The 20,798-nt window shown below is 39.2% G+C and overlaps 2 protein-coding genes across 6 annotated transcripts in view; one reads left to right on the forward strand and one right to left on the reverse strand.

Annotated features, from left to right (window-relative positions):
• XKR9 (XK related 9) overlaps window positions 1-7,880 on the reverse strand; it is a 135,905-nt gene extending 128,025 nt beyond the window's left edge. For all 3 annotated transcript variants that reach the window (XM_050801912.1, XM_050801911.1, XM_050801910.1), the window contains exons 1-3: window positions 7,709-7,880; window positions 3,719-3,800; window positions 70-145 (exon numbers count right to left, since the gene is read on the reverse strand). The gene's annotated coding sequence lies outside the window, so the exon portion shown is untranslated. The remainder of the gene's footprint in view (window positions 1-69; window positions 146-3,718; window positions 3,801-7,708) is intronic.
• Window positions 7,881-7,914: 34 nt separating this feature from the next.
• LACTB2 (lactamase beta 2) overlaps window positions 7,915-20,798 on the forward strand; it is a 35,219-nt gene continuing 22,335 nt past the window's right edge. For 2 of the 3 annotated variants that reach the window (XR_007728316.1, XM_050801914.1), the window contains exons 1-3: window positions 7,956-8,236; window positions 15,346-15,509; window positions 19,394-19,520. Coding sequence is in view for 2 of the 3 variants with exons in the window: in XM_050801914.1 (XP_050657871.1) it covers window positions 8,115-8,236; window positions 15,346-15,509; window positions 19,394-19,520 (413 nt within the window). In the remaining variant the exon portion in view is untranslated. Of the gene's footprint in view, window positions 8,237-15,345; window positions 15,510-19,393; window positions 19,521-20,798 lie in introns of all 3 variants that reach the window. The other variant, XM_050801913.1, reaches the window with a different exon arrangement.

Here is a 20,798-nt window from a genome sequence, read left to right on the forward strand (position 1 = left end):
TTTAGGAGGATGAGATTAATTGGGAGGTTCTGCTCAATTGAACTAATTAAATATTTACTTAGAACCTACCTTGTGCTGTTTTAGGCTCTTCTGAATATATCAAGTGATGAGAGACAAGTATTCCTGCCCCTGTGGAACTTATATCCTAGCACAGAAAGATAATCGAGGAGTATCTCAATTACAATGATTTGATTTTTATAAATTATATTAATGTATTAAATTATCATATGCACCTCAAAAATATATACATTATGTATCATTTTTAAACATAAAATTTGAAATATAGTCAATTAACAATAAAAATAGTGAATAAATAAATCAAATATTAGAAGGTGGTAAGTGCTATGGAAAAAAAAAAGCATAGTAAGGAAGATCAGCAATTACAGTAGAGATGGGCATATCATGGGCTGTGACATTAATTAGATTGGCCAGGGCAGGACTCACTGAGAAGGTGGCATTTGAGTAGTGAAATTGGCCATGTGAATATGAGATGGAAAAGTTTTCCAGCTTGAAGGAACAGCTAGTTCACAAGTCTAACGCACTAGATTTTGAATCCTCCAAAAACAAATTTCATAAAATACTGTCAGAAATTCCTTAGCATGGTTCTATTGGATATGTTTAATGTGTATACAAATCCTGTTCTAATATCGTTCTTCAAAACATAATTTCTTAAGCTTTACTAAGAAAAAAATTGCATATATAAAAGAACAGATGGTAGTAATAATAGCTACTACTGCTAGGTGTTTACTAAAAGTGAAGTTTTTTGGCATAAATTATTTCATTTAATCCTCACAAATCCCTTTGAAAACAGTATTATTGACTCTATTTTGCAGATCAGAAAACTGAGGCATAGAGGTGTTTGGTATTTAGGTGAGTTATCTCTAATGAGTAAAATCTGTTTGCCTCCAATGCTTAGGTCCTACCCACAATATACTTACACAGTATCTGAAGAGAAAACAGAAAACATTTACAGGTGTGTGAGTATAACACTTAGGCATAGCAGTCTATAGATTTGAGATAGACTACACATTATTATTATTATTATTATTGTATATTATTCTTTTCTGTAGTGAAATTAAAGGGAGAGAGGAATATAGTTAGAATTGCAAATGATGTGATCTAAGCCTTTCTAAACAAAAATCTTGGCCAGGTGCAGTAGCTCATGCCTGTAAGCTCACTTTGGGACGCTGAGCCAGGAGGATCACTTGAGTCCAGGAGTTCAAGACCAGCCTGGGCAATATGGTGAAACCCCACCTCTACAAAAAAAAAAAAAATACAAAAATTAGCCAGGCATGGTAGTGTGTTCCTGTAGTGTCAGCTACTTGGGAGGCTGAGGTGGGAGGATCATTTTAGCCCAGAAAGTGGGGGTTGCAGTGAACTGACACAGCATCACTGCACTCTAGTCTGGGCAACAAAGTGAGACCCTGTCACAAAACAAAACAAAAAAAAGATTTTTTGTTAATTTTCTTTTTCTCTAACTTATTTTCCACTGCCTCTTCTCAGCAAAACTTTATAGTCTGAGAACATGTTCAAAAGAATAAAAGTTGACTAAAACACAATAGTTAAGCTAAAATTTTGCTTTAAATGATTTTAAATGTAGATAATTTCCTTAAAATTACAGACTATAATACTTCAGTATTCCATATGTGCATTTCTTAATCTCTCAACACATAAAGAGAGCTTCCTTTACCTGGCATGAGTAACAAAAATGTAGTAGCAGGTTTGGGTTGTTTGTTGGTTTGTTTGTTTGCTTGTTTTAAGACAAGGTCTCTCTATATTACCCAGGCTGGTCTTGAACTCCTGTGCTCAAATGATACACCCACCTTAGCCTCCTGAGTAGCTGGGACTATCAGCACAGGTACCATACCTGGCCAACACTAGCAGTTTTGAGTCAACTTTTACAAGATGGAAAGAATAATTTCCAAGAAACAGAAACTGTTACTGGCAGAACATTAGATGCAATAGATTAATCTAATATGGTAATATCCATATTCCTAATTTAGTCAGGCAGAACATAACACCAAGTAGAAGGAAACCTACACAGCAAGCTAATACATATAGCAGATCTGATAAAGAGAGCCTGCAGGTCTTTCAATAACCACATAGTTGTATAACTTGTATTAAGAATAGTTCATCTCTATCTCTATGGTTGATCACTATTCCGGTACCACTTTAGGTAAAATAATGTCACCTACAAAGTTTGGCTTCATAGGGGACTTCTTACACTTACTGACTTAATAGGACAATGATATAGTTTGAATATATATCCCTACCAAATCTCATGTTGAATTGTAATCCCCCATGTTGGAGGTGGGGCCTGGTGGGAGGTTTTGGGTCATGGGGTGGATCCCTCATGGTTTGGTGCTGTCCTCATGATAGTGAGTGAGATTTGGTTGTTGTAAAGTGTTGCGTCTCCCCCACTACTTTCTTGCTCTGCTCTCACCATGTGAGACACCTGCTCCCTCTTCACCTTCTGCCATGATTGTAAGCTTCCTGAGGCCTCCCCAAAAGCAGATTCTGGCATTTTGCTTCCTGTACAGCCTGAAGAACCATGAGCCAATTAAACTTCTTTTCTTATAAATTACCCAGTCTCAAGTATTTCTTTACAGCAGTGCAAGAATGGCCTAACACAGAAAATTGGTACCAGTAGTAAAGTTTTGGTATAAAGATACCTGAAAACATGAAAACAGTGTTGGAACGGAGTAATAGGCAGAGACTGAAAGAGTTCGTAAGACTCAGAGGAAGACAGGAAAATGAGGGAAAGTTTGGACCTTCTTAGAGACTGGTTAAAACTTGTGAGCCAAATGTCGATAATGATATGGACAGTCAAGTCCAGGCTGCTGATGTCTCAGATGGAAATGAAGAACTTATTCAGAAGTGAAGCAAAGATCACCCACGTTATGCCTCAGCAAAAAGCTTGGTTGGATTGTATTTGTGCCCTAGAGATCTATGGAAGTTTGAACTTCAGAGTGATGATTTAGGGTATCTGGCAGAAGAAATTTCTAAGTAGCAAAGCATTCAAGATGTGGACTGGCTGCTTCTAACAACCTATGCCCAGATGTGGGAGCAAGGAAATGACTTAAAATTTGAATTTATATTTAAACAGGAAGCAGAGCATAAAAGTTTGAAAAATGTGCAGCCTGGTTAGGTAAAAAAGAAAGAAAAAGCTTCTTCAGAAGAGGACTACAAGCAGGCTGTAGAGCAACCACTTGCTAAAGATACTTGCATAACTAAAAAGGAGCCAAGTGCTAATATCAAAGACAATGGGTTCAAGTGATTCTCCTGCCTCAGCCTCCCCAACTAGTTGGGACTATAGGCGCACGCCACCACACCTGGCTAATTTTTGTATTTTTATTAGAGATGGGGTTTCGTCATATTGGGCAGGCTGATTTCGAACTCCTGACCTCAAGTGACCCAACCACCTTGGCCTCCCAAAGTGCTGTGATTACAGCCATGGGTCACTGCACCTGGCCCTCTTTTCTTATAAATTATCTAGTCTCAAGCATTTCTTTACAGCAATGCAAGAATGGTTTAACACAGACAATTTCAATCCAATTCCAAATATCGACCTAGCTATGTGGCTACCTGGTTGCCAGTCAAAATACCCAACTTTTGCCCACTGTACAACTATCTGAGATAAGGCAGCTATTTAAAGAAATTAAAACTAGGAAACTTTCCCTTGTCAACCAAAGTTAACACATATAAAACACAGACTTACTTGTCAAATATAAAAAGCCATCTTTGATTCAAAGTCCCTTCTGGAAAAATCTTCATCTTGTGAATATTTTACTTCTTCTTCACTAAAAACAAGTATAATTAAAGGATGTGTAAACTTTTAAGATCGAATACTAAAATGAAACTGAAATCACCTGTTAGTCACATGTGGCATTTTCTAATCTAGTGATAAGAGTCTGTGTCATTATGAATTCAGTACACCCTTTTATAACTATCTCATTGAAGGGAAGAAATAGCATAGGTCCTTTCATGGGCTGACTACGTTCCAAGCTTTCACTGTATTTGTCAAATAAGTCTAGAAAATAAAATTTGCCTCACAACAAATCCAAATGGATAACATGTCATGTTTGAAAAGGAGGTTCTTAAATTTGAAGTACTCTAACAAAGTATCATTAACTTAGCCCTACCTACTTTTCAACCTTATACATTCTCAAATCGTATGCCCCCAAGAGCATATGATTGTTGGTCTGTATTCCCAAAATAAGCGCTGCTTTTCTTCTATTTCCAAGCCTTTGCTCAAGGTTATTTTCTGCTGTCTAGAATAACTGCCATCTATCTGACGAAATTCTGTCAATCCTTTAAAAATCAGCTCAAAACCCACTGTCTTTATGCTTTCCCAGATCATCCCAATAAATATGTTTCTCCCCTTTCTCCTTGCAATCTCATCACTTCAATTGTACATCTCTTCTAGTATTTACCTAGTAAATACTAGTAAATACTATCTCTTCTAGTATTTACCTAGTAAATACTATTATTTTTCTAGTATTTATGCTTTTTTTTAAGAGACAAGGTCTTGTTCCATCACTCAGGCTGGAGTACAGTGGCACAATCACAGCTCACTATAACCTCGAACTCCCGGGCCCAAGTACTCCTCCAGACTCAGCCTCCCAACAGTGCTAGTATTACAGGCATGAGCCACTATACCTGAACCCACATATACTTTAAAAGTATCTCCTTCATGGTTATGACCCTCTAGAAAGCAAAGACTATCTTATTCATTTTTAACATGACCTCAATATGTCTACAACATTACTTTGCATGTTGTAAGTAGATAATAAACTATTGTAAATGTGACTGAACAGAACGTAAAAAATCTTTGATCTGATTTCTTGGAGAGGAACTTAAACTTCAAGTCACATTTCTAAACATACTCACAAAGACTTAACTTTGAATCTTTTTTTTTTTTTTTTTTTTTTTTTTTTTGGAGACAGAGTCTCTGTCGCCCAGGCTAGAATGCAGTGCCACGATGTCAGCTCACTGCAACCTCCGCCTCCTGGGTTCAAGTGATTCTCCTGCCTCAGTCTCCCAAGCAGCTGGGATTGCAGGTACCTGCCACCATGCCCAGCTAATTTTTGTATTTTTAGCAGAGACAGGGTTTTGCCATGTTGGTCAGGCTGGTCTCGAACTCCTGACCTCAAGTGATCCTCCTGCCTCAGCCTCTGAAAGTGCTGGGATTACAGGCGTGAGCCACTGCACCCAACCAAAAAATGTATCTACCTGTCTATAGGTTTCTTCACCTGGATATACCATAATCACCTCAATTTTATCTCATCTAAAACATAGTTACTATCTACCCTCTATTTGTACTCTTCTTCTAGTATCTCCTTGTATGACCCTATGCAAGTTGCCTTACTGTTAAATCATTTGGCCTATTTCTTCATCTGCCAAATGAGGAGCTTGGCAATTGATTAAATGGAATCCAAAAGGAAAGTGCAGGTGAAAGTTTAATTTTTAAAAAAAGCTAAAGAAACTGGACCCTGTCTCTCAACATATGCAAAAGCCAACTCAAGAAGGATTAAACATAAGACCTTAAACTATAAAACTACTAGAAGAAAATATAGGTAAAATACATAAGGACATTGGTTCAGGCAAAGATTTTGTGGCTAAGACCTCGAAAGCACATACACCTAAAATAAAAACAGACAAATTTGACTCTATTAAATGAAAAATCTTCTGCACAGCAAAGGAAACAATGAACAGGGTGCAGAGACATCTGCTGAACAGAAGAAAGTATCTGCAAACTATTCATCTGACAAGGGACTAATATCCAGAACATACAAGAAACTCAAACAACTCAACAAGAGAAAACACAAATAATCCCATCAAAAAGAGGGCAAAGAACATGAATAGACAATTCTCAAAAGAAGACATACAAATGGCCAACAAATATATGAAAAAAATGCTCAACATCACTAATCATCAGGGAAATGCAAATCAAAATCATAATGAGATATCATCTTACCCCAGTTAGAATAGCTGTTATTAAAAAGACAATAACAAATGCTAGAGAGGATGTAGAGAAAAAGGAACTCTCATACACAGTTGGTGGGAATGTAAATTAGTACAACCGCTATGGAAAACAGTACAGAGATTTATAAAATACACACATACATACACACACACACACACACACACACAAATAGAACTACCATATGATCTAGCAATCCCACTACTATTTGTATATCAGAGGGAGAACTGCACCTGCATGTTTATCGCAGCATTATTCACAATAGGAAAGATATGAAATCAACCTAAAAGTCCATCAACAAACAAATGGATAAAGAAAATGTGATGTATACACACAATAAAATACTATTTAGCCCTAAAAAATAATGAAATCATGTCATTTGCAGCAACATGGATGGAACTAGAGGTTACTGTGCTAAGTGAAATAATCCAAGCATAGAAAGACAAATATCACATATTCTTATTTATATGTGGGAGCTAAAAAGTTTATTTCAGCCAGGCATGGTGGCTCAGGCCTGTAATCCTAGTGCTTTGGGAGACCGAAGCAGGAGGATCACCTGAATCGCTTGAGTTCAAGAGTTCAAGGTTACAGTGAGCTATGATAGTGCCACTGCACTACAGCCTGGGTGAAAGCCAGACCCTGTAAGTAAATAAGTAAGTTAAGTAAGGAAATTATTTAAGCTAAAGGATAAAAGAATGGGTGTGCCCCGATTCTCAGGAGAACCTTTCAGCAGAGTTCTTAAAAAGGGAAGATGTGCATAGCTTCCTGCCTGAATAGCCATTAATTGATGGCTATAGTAAATACATATTGACAGATTGAAATGCCTGATGTAGGAGAATGAACTCGATGAACTCACTACAGGATCTGTGTATTTTCTTTTAGGTAATTTATAACTCAACTTTTTTAATGGGAAGCGGTAGTTAACACTGGATAGTTAATACTTGGCTGATTAGAAACCGACTTGTTACAGAGAAAATGAGTCCCTGCCATCTTGGACATAAAACAGCTCCACAAGACCAGCCTAGCTCTCTGGGCAGGCGGGTAACACTGGGAGGCAGAGACACGCTCCTTCAATCTCACAGAGCTGGGCAAGTGTTAGTGCGAGGCAGGTAGGAGCAAGGCTGCACACGCAGACTCTGTCAGCTGGGCAGCCGCCCAATCCCCGTTTTTCATTTGTAACAAAAATAGTGTCCACCTCTTAATAATGTTTTGAGGATTAAGGGAGTTAAGTGGGATGTTTGTAGAAAGCACTTAGGCACAGTAGGAAGTACTAAGTAAATATGTCTTACCAGTATTTATTATAAAAGATGAACAGGCTGGCCAGGCGTGGTGGCTCACGCCTGTAATCCCAGCACTTTGGGAGGTCGAGGCGAGTGGATCACCTGAGGTCAGGAGATCGAGACCATCCTGGCTAACACAGTGAAACCCCATCTCTACTAAAAATACAAAAAACTAGCCGGGCGTGCTGGCAGGTGCCTGTAGTCCCAGCTACTCAGGAGGCTGAGGCAGGAGAATGGCGTGAACCCGGGAGGCGGAGCTTGCAGTGAGCCGAAATCGCGCCACCGCACTCCAGCCTGGGCGGCAGAGCGAGAACGTCTCAAAAAAAAAAAAAAAAGATGAACAGGCTACCACTACTACACACATACACACACAGAGCCACTGCCTAAAAGTCTGACTGGCAATCCTTCCTGGGATTTATTACTGAATAACGAACAGTTACCAAACCTGTCTGCCCCATCACAAGACTCTTCCAGATTAAAATGTCTCGCCCACTGGGATCCACTCGCCTGTCTAGGACACAAACCCGTGAAGCACCAGCCCCCGTGACAGAGCCAGATTCCCGCTTCGCCTCACGCCACCTCACGCCTCGCGCCAGCCTTCCCACCACTGCCGGCGCAGCCCGCGCGGCGTCACGTGACCTCTGGTTCTGTCCCCGGCCGCGCTGCCGGATCCCCGCCCCAGCGCGCCCGCGGTGTCACATGATACCTGCCCCCCTCTCCCCCGCTAGCCAATCCCCTCCCTCCCGGCTTGCGCGGCGTCACAGGGACGCTACTCGCTGTCCGCGGCCTGTTGGTTTGTTCCGCGGTGGAGTATCCAGATAGGCAACACTGCGGCGCCGGCTGAGGCGGGAATGGCTGCTATACTGCAGCGCGTCGAGCGGCTGTCCAATCGAGTCGTGCGTGTGTTGGGCTGTAACCCGGGTCCCATGACCCTCCAGGGCACTAACACCTACCTAGTGGGGACCGGCCCCAGGTAAACGTTCTTCTCCACCCTCCCCAACGTACGCGGCCGGCCGCGGAGCCCGGGCTGTGACTGATCGCGGGTGTGCGGGCAGTGGAGAGCGCCGCGTCCTGTCCCTAGCAGGGCAGCCCCGCGCCTAGCGGCCCGCCGGGACTGCACGCAAGACACTCGGATCTCCAAGCTAGCTAAAATACGACCACCCCGGGTGATAGCTCTCTAATTTAGCGAGAAATGGAAAAAAAAAAAAAAAAAAAAGAAAGAAAGAAACTTCCTGTTTTGAAACCCGATTTACTCTGCTTGATGTTTGAATGCCAGAGTGTGCGTGTTTAAACTTGAGGAAATTCGGGTGTCAAGAGTCCAAGAAAGGGTTTACTTTGCTCACTTGACTTTAACTGGTGTTTTGCCCAGAGTGGAACTTCCCTTCTCAAAAGCGATTATGTTGAGGCGATTTCCTCAACTCAGCAGCAGAGGGCAGGATTCTCTTGGCTTCCAAATTGGTTGTCTGTAGCCTGTGGGATCCTAAGAAGAGCTGACGTAACTAATTTGGAGAAGTTTTTTGTTTCAGTTGTTTGAGTTTAATTTGCAGACACAGTAACACACCTGTATTTCTAAGAAGATACTTTTGCTCTTGTTTAACTGCGTTCTGTTTTAGTGAAATTATGCAGGAATGGGAGATTTGGTTTACTGCATAGTAAGTCTTAGGCATTTAGCAACTTTTGTAGTCTTTACTGGATGAACCAAGAAAATGTACTGTCTCTTGAGCGTAGAGTTTAATTGTGCAGTCAAGACATAAATAATTTTTAAAATATAATTGATTACTAAAAACGATTTAGTAAGTACAGTTAATTGAGTTTTCCTTGGAAGTGTCTACTGTTTGGCGTTTTTCCAGTAAATAAGAATTTTAGAAGCAGCAGACCTACAAGGTGGGCAGGTAAAAGATTAAGCTCAGAGTAAACAAGGCAGGGTCAGGTAGTTACCAAAGGTTTAGGCTACCACCAGAATCTAGGAGGGTAGAGAATTAAGCAGGAAAAATGCCAGATCTCTAGGTTACAGTCTGTCTTGGCTGGAAGTCCCTCAACCAAGTAAATCCATAGGCGGTCTCTCTTCAGTGTGTCATCTTAAACTAGTCAATACCTCAGACAAAAGATGCATATTATCAGAATTACCCTGGAAAGTCTCTTAGAAGAACACCATGTTGGAGATCAGTGTATTGTCTCAGTAAATTCAGCACAACCTGCCTTTTTTCCAGCGTTGAAACAGATGGCTGATTCTGTTTGAAAACCAGATGAAGAAATTGGCTTGTGTTTAGGGGCTATGTTGTACGAAAAATACACACTGTATCTTTAAACACTAGAATCACACTCAACATAGCAAAGTGCTAGTGCTAAAAGAGACTTAAAGACTAACTGAGGGAAAAGCAGATTTATAGTCTCCTGTCTTAAATTACTTAACACTGTTGCTCACGTAAATTAATGGAGTGGAATAGCCAGTGGAATTACTTGCACTATGTAAATTATTTCTCCAAATAGTTGAACTAGAGAGTCTGTATAGTTGAGCTAGAAATAAGTGTAGATGATGCTACTGTATACAGTAAAACATGTACAGTAAAAGGTGGCTAGAAATTAATATTAATTGACCTCTTGTCAGATGTTCTGAGATTGGTGTCCACCCACTCCGCTTCACAAAACAGTTCTAAGATCACAAGCGGCTTTTGTATCACTAACCTCAATGGTATTTTTTTCTGTTCTCATCTTCCTTGAACTTCAATGCTTTGACACCATTGACCACTCCCTCCTTAATTTGCCAACACCACATTCTTCAGGTTTCCTCTTACCTCTCGAGCTGCTCTTTCTCTTTCACCTTGATAGAGTCACCTTCTTTACCAAATCTTTAATGATTTTAGTTATTCAAGATGTAATCCTCATCTCTCATGTCCTCCTACTGTTTTCTCTAGGTGACCTCATCTACTTCTTTGGCTTTACCTTTATTATCTGTTTATTATTAACTACCAAATATATAGCTCCAGTTCAAATTCCAAACTTGATCTTCAGACTAAGTAGCCAACTTTTAAATCTATTTGCATGACTCACTGCTGTCTGGTGTTTTCCATACTGAACTCATAAACTTTCCCAGAAAACTGCCAGGTCCTCCTCCAGTTGTTCATATCTTGGTAAACAAAACCATCAAAGGAAATGCCTAAATACCCTCCCAGACATTTATTTGCTTCCTACTGCATAACCAAGCCATTATGAAGATCTATTCATGTCCCCTGCTACCACTCAGTCCAAGCCAGCAGAACTCTTGCTTAGGCTACTGTAATAGCCTCCTAACTGGCTTCTGTACGACTACTTCTGTCTCTCTCCAATCCAATCTTCCCTATGTAGCCTGAGTGGTATGTTAGGAATGAAAATTGGAAGGCCTTGTGTATTCTGACCTCCATCAGTCTTATCGGGCTCCTGTCAAACCTCTCCCATTCCAGCCATGCTGGCCTTATAGTGTTTCAGATGAGGTTTATGATACCCTGTCTCAGGGCCTTCATGCATGCTTTCCTCTTTCTTCCACTCTTCCCTCCCTTCTTTATCCAGCTAATCTCATTCATCCTTTAGAGCACAGCTGAAATACCATTCCCTCATGGAAGTCTTCCCTGACCCATCAGACTGTATTAGAAGCACTCCATACTTTTCATGGTCCTTATCTCAATGATAATGAAATGATTTTTTTGTACAAGAAGCTTAGTGTCTTTCCACACCTTCATACCCCACTATAACATCAGTTCAGTGAAAGCGTATTCATGGCTATATCCCCAGCACCTAGCACAGAGCCTTATACATGATACAGGTGGAACACTAAATAGTTGCTGAATGAATGAGCATTCTGTACATTTTCTCTTAATTTTCACTATAATGACTCCAAGACTGCTGGATAACTATAGTTTTAGCTAGTCTTCCTTTCTCATCTGATCAGCCCATGGATGCCAAATGAATTTCACTAAAATACTGCTAGACCTAACTGTGATGCTTAGTACATAGGCACTCCATAAGCATTTGAATCAACTAATGACAGCCAAATTGTCCAGTATTTTCACTTTCCTCCTCTGCTCAAGAACCTCTAAAAGCTGCAATTTTAACCTTTCCTATCAAAATTGTACATACTTTGTGGGCAGATAGTGTGGCTGATAATAGAAAAAGGCAGTCAAGTGGAATAGAATTAAAACTCTGGACTCTGGTTACCTAGATTAAAATCCTGGTGCCATTTACTAGCCATATGACTTTGGACAAGACAGCTCTAAGCTTCAGATGCCTGATACAACCCAGTGAAGGTTGTATAGTACCTACCTCATTAGATGTTATGAGGATTCAGTGAAATTTAAGTGAAAAAACATATATGAAAAGTACTTAAGTTGTAGCACATGGAAAACATACCATGTTAGCTATTATTTTTATCACTTCTGCTTTCCTCATAACATCTAGACAACACTGGGCTCACAGTAAGTGTTCAGAAAATATCTAATGATTTTGTAAGAGTGACAGCAAATAGAGACCAGTTAATAGCTATCTTAATATTGACATAAAATACATATAACAAGGAATTTGATTCTACTAATTTTCCATCAATTGAACATTTTTTTCTTCATTCATGTAGCAAATAGTTATTGTGTGCCTACTGTGTGCCAGACACTTTGCTCTAGTGAATAAATCGTTCATAGACCTATACAGATTTCATCTATTTTCTTGAGCCCTTGATTAGCATAATTTGCATTTGCAAAATGACCTCCTAAGATACAGGATATTATTGTCTTGACCAAAAAGAACAAAGTCAGCTAGCCCATGTAGAGATGATACTATCCAATCATCTATTATAACTATTCACAGACATCATGGTTAGAGTAACTGTTTGCTAAGGGAGAAACTAATAACATTTTTTTCAATTTCAAAACTGTTAACAGTTTTTTCAAATGTATAGCTGAAGTTTTATTTTTGCCACATAAAGAATGATTCTAAGCATTTAACCTAAGCAATCCCCTTCTGCTAGAGAGGCCGTGTTTTCAATGGAGAAGTCACTGACCTTGCATCTGAACATCTAGTGCTTCCCGGCACTGCCTCTTGCTAGTTATATGACCTGGAGCAAATCACTTAGCCTTTCTGAAGACTAGTTTTCTTAAAATAAATAATTAATAAAGTAATAATTCCTCCCTAGAGTTGATATGAGGATCAAAAGAAATAGTAAATATGAAAGCTCCAAATGGTTTAAATTGCTCTGTCAATGTAATGTTATCAGTGTGACTTTTTTTTTTCCCTCAAAGCTTGTTGCAAACTCATGTTTTAGGTTTGATAGCATCTAGACACCCCTCCTTTGTTCTGAATAGATTGTATTAATTCCAGAACTTTTTTCTGTTTTCTTTCTTTTGAGAGCCCTTCTTTTGTCAATTCCAATTTTGTTAGACCAAGACAGGACCATTAAGAGACCTAAAACTGGAGGCCCAGAAACATGTTCTTCAGTACCACAGTCATATGGTCACTCAAACTTTCAACTGCAAACAACCAGCACAGGCATTCTAAAAGATCTGTTTTCGTTGCTACTAGATTTTATCAAATTCATGTATCAACCCTGTTAATTTTGTCATGATCAGTGTGATGTGATCTGGTCTTTAAATTACAGAGATTTATATTCATTTTTAGATTATGAGATATTTCTGAACAGAGTTTCTTGGGAGGACGGGAAGGCAAGGATTAAGAAATAATTTTAAAAGTGGTGGGGCCTTGATGGATTGAAAAAATTTGAGTCTTACATGAAGCGTGGAAGGATTCTTTTTGAGGACCAGAAGACCCACAAAAATAGTCCCATTGACTCTTCTTTAGGGGCAGTGAGAATTTGTGGTAAATAACCCCAAATGCATGGAGGCAGCCAAAATCTAGGATGGGTGGGCTAGAGAGTGTTATTGGAGGTATCATAGTATTATAGTCTTGTGTATTTTTAATTTAGCATGACTAAATATGCACAGTGCTAAGTGCAGTACAATGTATTATAGATAAACAAATAAATCCATAAATTCCTTGAACCAAACAGACAAGCTTTCTGCCCTGAAGGGACTCAAATTTGTAGGGTAGTATTGGGTGTGGAAATAGGCAATAAACAAATAAATATGTAAATACATAATATGTTACATGGTAATAACATGTAATAACATTTTTTTGCTATGGAAAAAAAGCGAGGTACGATAGCTAGGAATAGCGTCAGAATTCTCTCTGACCCAAATCACACTCATCTCAAATTTGCTCCCTCCAGGGTTTACCTTCTTGATTAATGGCACACCAATCCTCCCACCTAGAAACCTCAGAATCGCCAACTGTTTCCCTCCTTCCACATCTAGTTGTTTAACAAATATCCTGTTGGTTGGTTGATTGTACCTTCTAAATGTTCTTTAAGCCATCTCTTCCTTATATTTCAACTACCAACAGAACCCTATAATAAATGCCCCCTTGGTCCAATGTGACCACCTGGGCTACTGTCTCCGGATAGGACAGTTCAACACTGTTTCTGAAGGACATCTACTGTGCTACAGAACATAGGGTGCAGATAGAAGCCAATGGGCTATGAGGCCATTGCCCTCCTCCCTTATGAGAGGCCAGTTTGTTTTTGTTGGCTCTGGGTCTCAGGGAGTAGGGTTAGGGAAACAAAACAACCAATAAAAAATAGCCATCCAGTTACTCACTGTTTAATTTTAATGCTTTGCAAAATGCTTTCTATTGTATGTTACTTTTATTGTTTATTTCCAGTCATATGCAGTTCCCCTTCTCACCAACAGTTGAATGTAAGCAGGGATGTTTTGTCCTGCTTACTGCAAGAACAAAGTTGTAGCACATATTACGTAATCCGTAAACAGTTATTGATCAATGAATGAATAACTCAGACTTTTCATCGAGGCTAATCTGTCAGCCAGCATGAATTAGTGAGGTGTTACTGTGAAACAGCACGAGTAAAGAAGTTTGTGAATTGGATCTTGAGCTGGGCATGGTGGCTCAACACCTGTAATCCCAGCACTTTGGGAGGCTAAGGTGGGAGGATTGCTTGACCCCAGGAGTTAAGAGACCAGCCTGGGCAATATGACGAAACACCATCTCTACAAAAATGAGCCGGGCTTGATGGCGCATACCTGAGTCGCAGCTACTCAGGAGGTGGATGTGGGAGAATCGCTTGCACCCGGGAGGTCAAGGCTGCAATGAGCTGAGATCACATCACTGCACTCCAGCCTGGGTGACAGAGCAAGACCTTGACTCCAAAAAAAAAAAATGGATCTTGAGGCACATGTCACCCTCATGTCTTTAGTTCAGCAAAACTTCATAAAGGCCACCTCATGAAACCATGAGGAAGGGCAAACAAAATATAAGGAAGATTCAGAACCACAAGCAAAAAAAAAAAAAAAAAAAAAAAAAAAAAAAAAAAAAAACAGCTAATTGGGTTGTCTAAGTAAAGAATGAAAATAGCTCAGACGTTTTTCCTGTGCTTCACTAAAGCCTTCATTTTCATGTGTCAGGGTGCTAATGTAAAACTTCAGTGATAAGTTCTATATAGTTCTATATCTAGTGCCAAAGACTAGTTCCTTTAGGGGTGCCATCGAATCAAAATCTTTCGTATCTATAAAACTTTTGAAATATACTGAGATATGAGATCTCAAAGGCAGATAGATAAGAGCACATATTCTGGCATCAGAATACCTGGGTTTGAAAGATGTTTCTGCATTTATCTGTAGAGTAACCTGGGCAAGTTACTTCTAAATATAATGATAAAATATCTATGTTAACCAGTTGTTATGAGGAATGCAATTGTTAAAATATGTAAGGTCCTTGGAATGGTGCCATGTTTTCTTTAATTGCTATGTAAATGTTCAAGATTATTGCTATTATTCCTTGTTTAGACTTAGATTTAGCTCTAATTTTTTTCAGAAAACTTTCTTAGGGTGAGATTACTGTAGTTAAGCTGAAGTGACATAGCTGTTTTTTGAGCATGTTGAAAGTAAAATAATTTTTGCAGTTTCTTTAATGTAAATTATCTGTGTACAAAATAATGCTAATATCAACTCAGCGTTCCAATTGTGTGATTATCTTCCATTTAATTTTCAGGAGAATCCTCATTGACACTGGAGAACCAGCAATTCCAGAATATATCCGCTGTTTAAAGCAGGCTCTAACTGAATTTAACACAGCAATCCAGGAAATTGTAGTGACTCACTGGCACCACGATCATTCTGGAGGCATAGGAGATATTTGTAAAAGCATCAATAATGGTAAACAGAAAACATTCATTAAGCTCATTGAGGAAAGCCATGTTTGGAGAATAATTTATTTCAGTTACAGAGCTAAGTAGTCTATAAACCATTTACTAAATGCCTCAGTTTTAAATGGTACTTTTAGAAATTGATGAGACTGTTGAATATTGTGCCTAGTTTTAACAAAGGAGGAACGGAAAGTCCTGATTTCTGTTTCAAATCCTCAATTTTACTTTAGTCTGTGAGTTACTATTCAGACTCAATCATAACTAACAACTGTTGAGCATTTACTCTGTGCCAGGCACTGCACTAAACAATTTATGTGGATACTGTGAGGTAGGTGCTCTTATTGTTCACATTCTAACAGATTATCTCAGGCCTTCTATAACTTTAAGGCAGTTACTAAGATACGCTGAAATTCAGGGAAGATATCATTGTATTGATAATTCATTGTCCCTGAAACCTATACAGTATTGATATTTTCCATCTCTTTATTTCCTCATCCCACCATCATATACCTAAATTCGTTCATTCATTCATTAAACAAATATTCCTTTTACTGTTATACGTCAGACAGTGTTCTTGGCACAAGGGGTATGGCAGTGAACAAAACAGACACTGTTCTCATGGAGCTTTCATTCCAGTAGGGACGTTAATGGTAAATAAATAATAGATCAGTCTGGGTGCAGTGGCTCATGCCTGTAATCCCAACACTTTGGGAGGTCAAGGTGGGTGGATTGCTTGAGCTTAGGAGTTCAAGACCAGCTTAGGAAACATAGCAGGACCCTGTCTCTCCAAAAAAAGTGCAAAAGTTTCCCAGGTATGGTGGCATGCACCTGAAGTCCCAGCTACTCGGGAAGCCAAGGTGGACAGATTGCTTGAGCCAGGGAAGCTGAGGCTGCAGTAAGCCATCATTGTGCCACTGCACTCCAGCCTGGGCACCAGAATGAAAAAAAAAAGAGAAAAAAATAGATCAGATCATCATGGGTGCTATGCAGGAAAATAAAGGTATAATAAGAGAAAGGGAAGAGAGAGTAAAGTGGAGAAGGGCAAGGGCTGTTATATCCAGAGTGGACAGAGAGAAGGAGCAAGCTCCTGGCAGTAAGGCCTGCCAGGCAAACAGCATTGCAAGAGCAAAGATGCTGGAATGAGAGTGTGGTTGGCACATTCGGGGCACAGTAAGGAGGTCAAGAACATTCACGCTCGTTTACATTGAGCTAGTATTTTTAAACATTTGTAAAGATCTGCTTTTTTAGGCCTTGTGACTATAATTGGGACATCTCAGCTACCACACCCAATATCACCAGGCGGCCAGTTATTAAAAAAACTGGCAACCAAGCTTCCTTACCCTCTTAGCTCCTTTCTTCCAATCTAAGGGCACTGTATACCACAGGAACTTATAATCTCTCACTCTGACTTTTCCTTCTCTTGTCTTGCCTCTTTTAATCTTGTCTTAAACCTCTTCTTTTAATCTACCTATTAAATCTTGTGAATTAAAAAACTATTTTATGCCAGAGACGGTGGTGTGTGCTTATAATCCCAGCTACTCAGGAGACTGAGGCAGGAGGATAGTTTGAGCTCAGCAGTTCAAGACCAGCCTGAGCTACAAAGTGAAACCCTGTTTGCGGGGGGAAAAAAACACTATTCTGTGATTTCTTAATTAGCTTTGTCACCTCAGCCAACTCTTCAGATTTTTCAGTTTGAAAAATTAAAATGTTTATAGCCCACTTTTTTCCTTCATAAATCAATTTTATTGAGCTTTAATTTACATACATAAAATATGCCCATTTTAAGTGAACAGTTTGGTGAGTTTTAACAAACATGAATACCTACGTGACCATTCCAGTCAAGATATGGAACACTTCCTCCATTCCAAAAACAGTCCCCTCGTGCTGCTTTGCAGTGATTTCCCCCATCCCCAGCCTCCAACAACCACTCAAATAGGATATGTGTTTTCATTTATATTTGCACGTAAGTTTGAAAACAGATACAAAGTTATAGTATGACATTGATTTTGTAATTTTGATATAATTGTGATTTTTTAAATTGTCTACTAAAGGTCTCATAAGCAGAAATGTAACGCCTCCATTTCTTTACTGAAAGATAAAATTATACAGCTTATAAACAAAACAAACAAAAAAAAAACTCAGTATCTCAATCTTGTTATATGATGTCAATTCCCAGAAAAGCATATCATTGTTTTCCTTTGGCCTCTAAGATACAAAATAATAGAGTTTGGGGTTGGAAGGGGAAGTGGTATTTGTTGTTGTTTCTTTTCTTTTTATTTCAGTGTTTCTGTCTCCTTTATCCTCAAACTAGCAGATTCGTGTGCCTTGTCCATTTTTCTTTGAAATATCTCTTTCTGCTTTTATATTTCCAGTGCTACCATCTTAACCCTAATATTCAGTACCTTCCAGCTGGGAAATTGCAGTCATTGCCTTCCTGGGCTCTCTGATCTCCTTTTGGTCTCCCTACCCACAGCCGCCATATTTATCATGAGTTAACACTATTTCATTATCTTACTAAAGAATGTGTAGTGATTACACATGATAAAGTTTATATTCTTCTATTTTGTAGAAGGTAATTTAAGACCCTTTCTGATCTGAGCTCATCTTACCTATCTAACTTTATCTCCACTCTTCCCAGCCAGTAAGTATTTTGCAGTAGAAAAATTGATAGCATTATGTTGTCAGACATATGTCATGTTTATTCTTATTTTAATGCGTTTGTTTGTTTGTTTGTTTGTTTGTTTTGAGACAGAGTCTCACACTGCTGCTCTGCCTGGAATGCAATGGCGCGATCGTGGCTCACTGCAACCTCCGCCTCCCGGGCTCACTCGATTCCCCTGCCTCAGCCTCCCTAGTATCTGGGACTACAGGCACACATCACCACACCTGGCTAATTTTTTTGTATGTTTAGTAGAGATGGGGTTTCACTGCATTGGCCAGACTGGTCTCGAACTCCTGACCTTGTGATCTGCCTGCCTTGGCCTCCCAAAGTGCTGGGATTACAGGTGTGAGCCACCATGCCTGGACTTAATGCCTTTCCTAATGCAGTTCCCCTTACCTACAACTCCTTCTCTGTACCTTTACCCATCCTGCTCATCCTGTAAGTCACACCTCAAGTTCTATCATATTTATAAATCGTTTCCTAACTCTCCTTTCTCTGAACTCCTGCTGCCTTTATTAGCCGAATTGTCCATTTAATATTCATTAAATGGTACCAAGTATAGTTCTTTGTTTCATGTTTGTAAATTTTAGTTTCCCAATCAGGGCAACTTTTAAGAACTTTGATATCACAGTGATTGTATTCAGTGTACCTAGTATACTGGTTAGTTAATTGGCACTCAATTGTTAATTGGTTAATTAATTTATTTTCTTTGTGTCAGTGAGGGGTGGTATAGATTAAGCTTATTTTAAAGGTTTAATATCTTAGCCACTGCTTTGGGGCTTCATTTCAGTACTCATAGCAAGGACCTCATGCTATCATCCTTTTGTTATTAATTACTGTATGACACCTTTGCTACATGTTAGGCACCTGGATAAAGTTTCCAGGTTCTGTATTACTGCCTCTTCAACACTTGTTGGGATGCCAAAGCTAGCTGAGATTATGAAGAACTACTTTTAAATGTTTTATATAAACTAGGAGTGACTCAAAAAATATAGAGGCTTTCTTGTAAACCTAGAGGGGCATGAAAGAATGAAGAGCTGTTTGGTTGAAAGATATGAAATAGTTACATCCCAGAGATAACCTGCTGTAATTCATCCCATTTTCTATTGTCTCTTAATGTTAATATTTTATGCAGTCATTCACAAGTGTTAGCTCTATGAAAGTTGATCTCTTAAAAGCCTTAATTATAATTTAAAGTGTGAATCAATATATTTTATATGTTTTATGACTAGACACTACCTATTGCATTAAAAAACTCCCACGGAATCCTCAGAGAGAAGAAATTATAGGAAATGGAGAGCAACAATATGTTTATCTGAAAGATGGAGACGTGATTAAGACTGAGGGAGCCACTCTAAGGTAAGTAAATGTCCCTTAGCCAGGGAAGGTGAAGGGTCTGTGTATACGTGTCATAAAAAAGCATGGAAGGATCCCAGCACTTTGGGAGGCAGAGATGGGAAGATCGTTTGAGCCCAGGAGTTCAAAGACCAGCCTAGGCAATATAGTGAGACCTTGTCTCTACCAAAAAAAATTTAATTAGCTGAGCATGGTGGCATATGCCTGTAATCCTCACTATTCAGGAGGCTGAGATGGGATGATCGCTTGAACCCAGGAGGCGGAGGCTGCAGTGAGTCAAGATTGTACCACTACACTCCAGCCTGTGCAACTGAGTGAAACCCTGTCTCAAAAACAAAAAAAAAGAACAGAAGGTTTATGCATACGTGCTGGTATGTGTAAAGAGTACATCAGGAAGGATACAAAAGAAACCCAATAACATTGCTTACTCTGGGAGGAGAAAATGAGTTGCTTGAGAAATGAGAAAAGAAAGACCTCACTCTTTATTAAATTGTTTATTTGAATCATATGATTACCATTTTTTTGAAAAATGGAATTTACACTTTAAAAAATTAGTGTTGTCTCCTAAGGAGGCTTAGGGATCTACCTATCAATTCAATTCAGGGCTTTCCCATATTCTCACTTCCAAAAGATGACCCATACCTAAATTAAATAAGTTTTAGACTTGACCAGTCATACCTCATGACCTATCTGAGGGCTTCAAAATGGTATTTCAAACTCGGTTGTTTTAAAACTGAACTCCTCTCTCCCCCACAATCTGTACCTGTTTTCTGATCTCAGAACATCCACTTTTCTCAGTATGTAAGACTTTACTCATTCTTCTAGACAGAGGCTTCAGGATTATCTTGCACTGCTCTTGACCTTTACCATCCCCCTCCCCTTGCCCACTACACTGATCAGGTTAGTTTTTACATCAAAAATATTTGTCAGCTGACACAAACAAATGGAAACATATCCCAAGCTCATGTTTGTGTAGGATCAATATTGTGAAAATCATACTGCCAAAAGCAATCTACAAATGCAACACAATCCCCATCAAAATACTACCATCATTCTTCACAGAATTAGAAAAAACAATTCTAAAATTCACATGGAACCAAAAAAGAGCCCGCATAGCCAAAGCAAGACTAAGCAAAAAGAACAAATCTGGAGGCATCACACTACCTGATTTCAAACTATACTGTAAGGCCATAGTCACCAAAACAGCATGGTACCAATATAAAACAGTCACATACACCAATGGAACAGAATAGAAAACCCAAAAATAAACCTAAATACTTA

This window comes from Macaca thibetana, chromosome 8, assembly GCF_024542745.1.
Source record: "Macaca thibetana thibetana isolate TM-01 chromosome 8, ASM2454274v1, whole genome shotgun sequence".
In the NCBI taxonomy this organism is placed as follows: Eukaryota; Metazoa; Chordata; class Mammalia; order Primates; family Cercopithecidae; genus Macaca; species Macaca thibetana.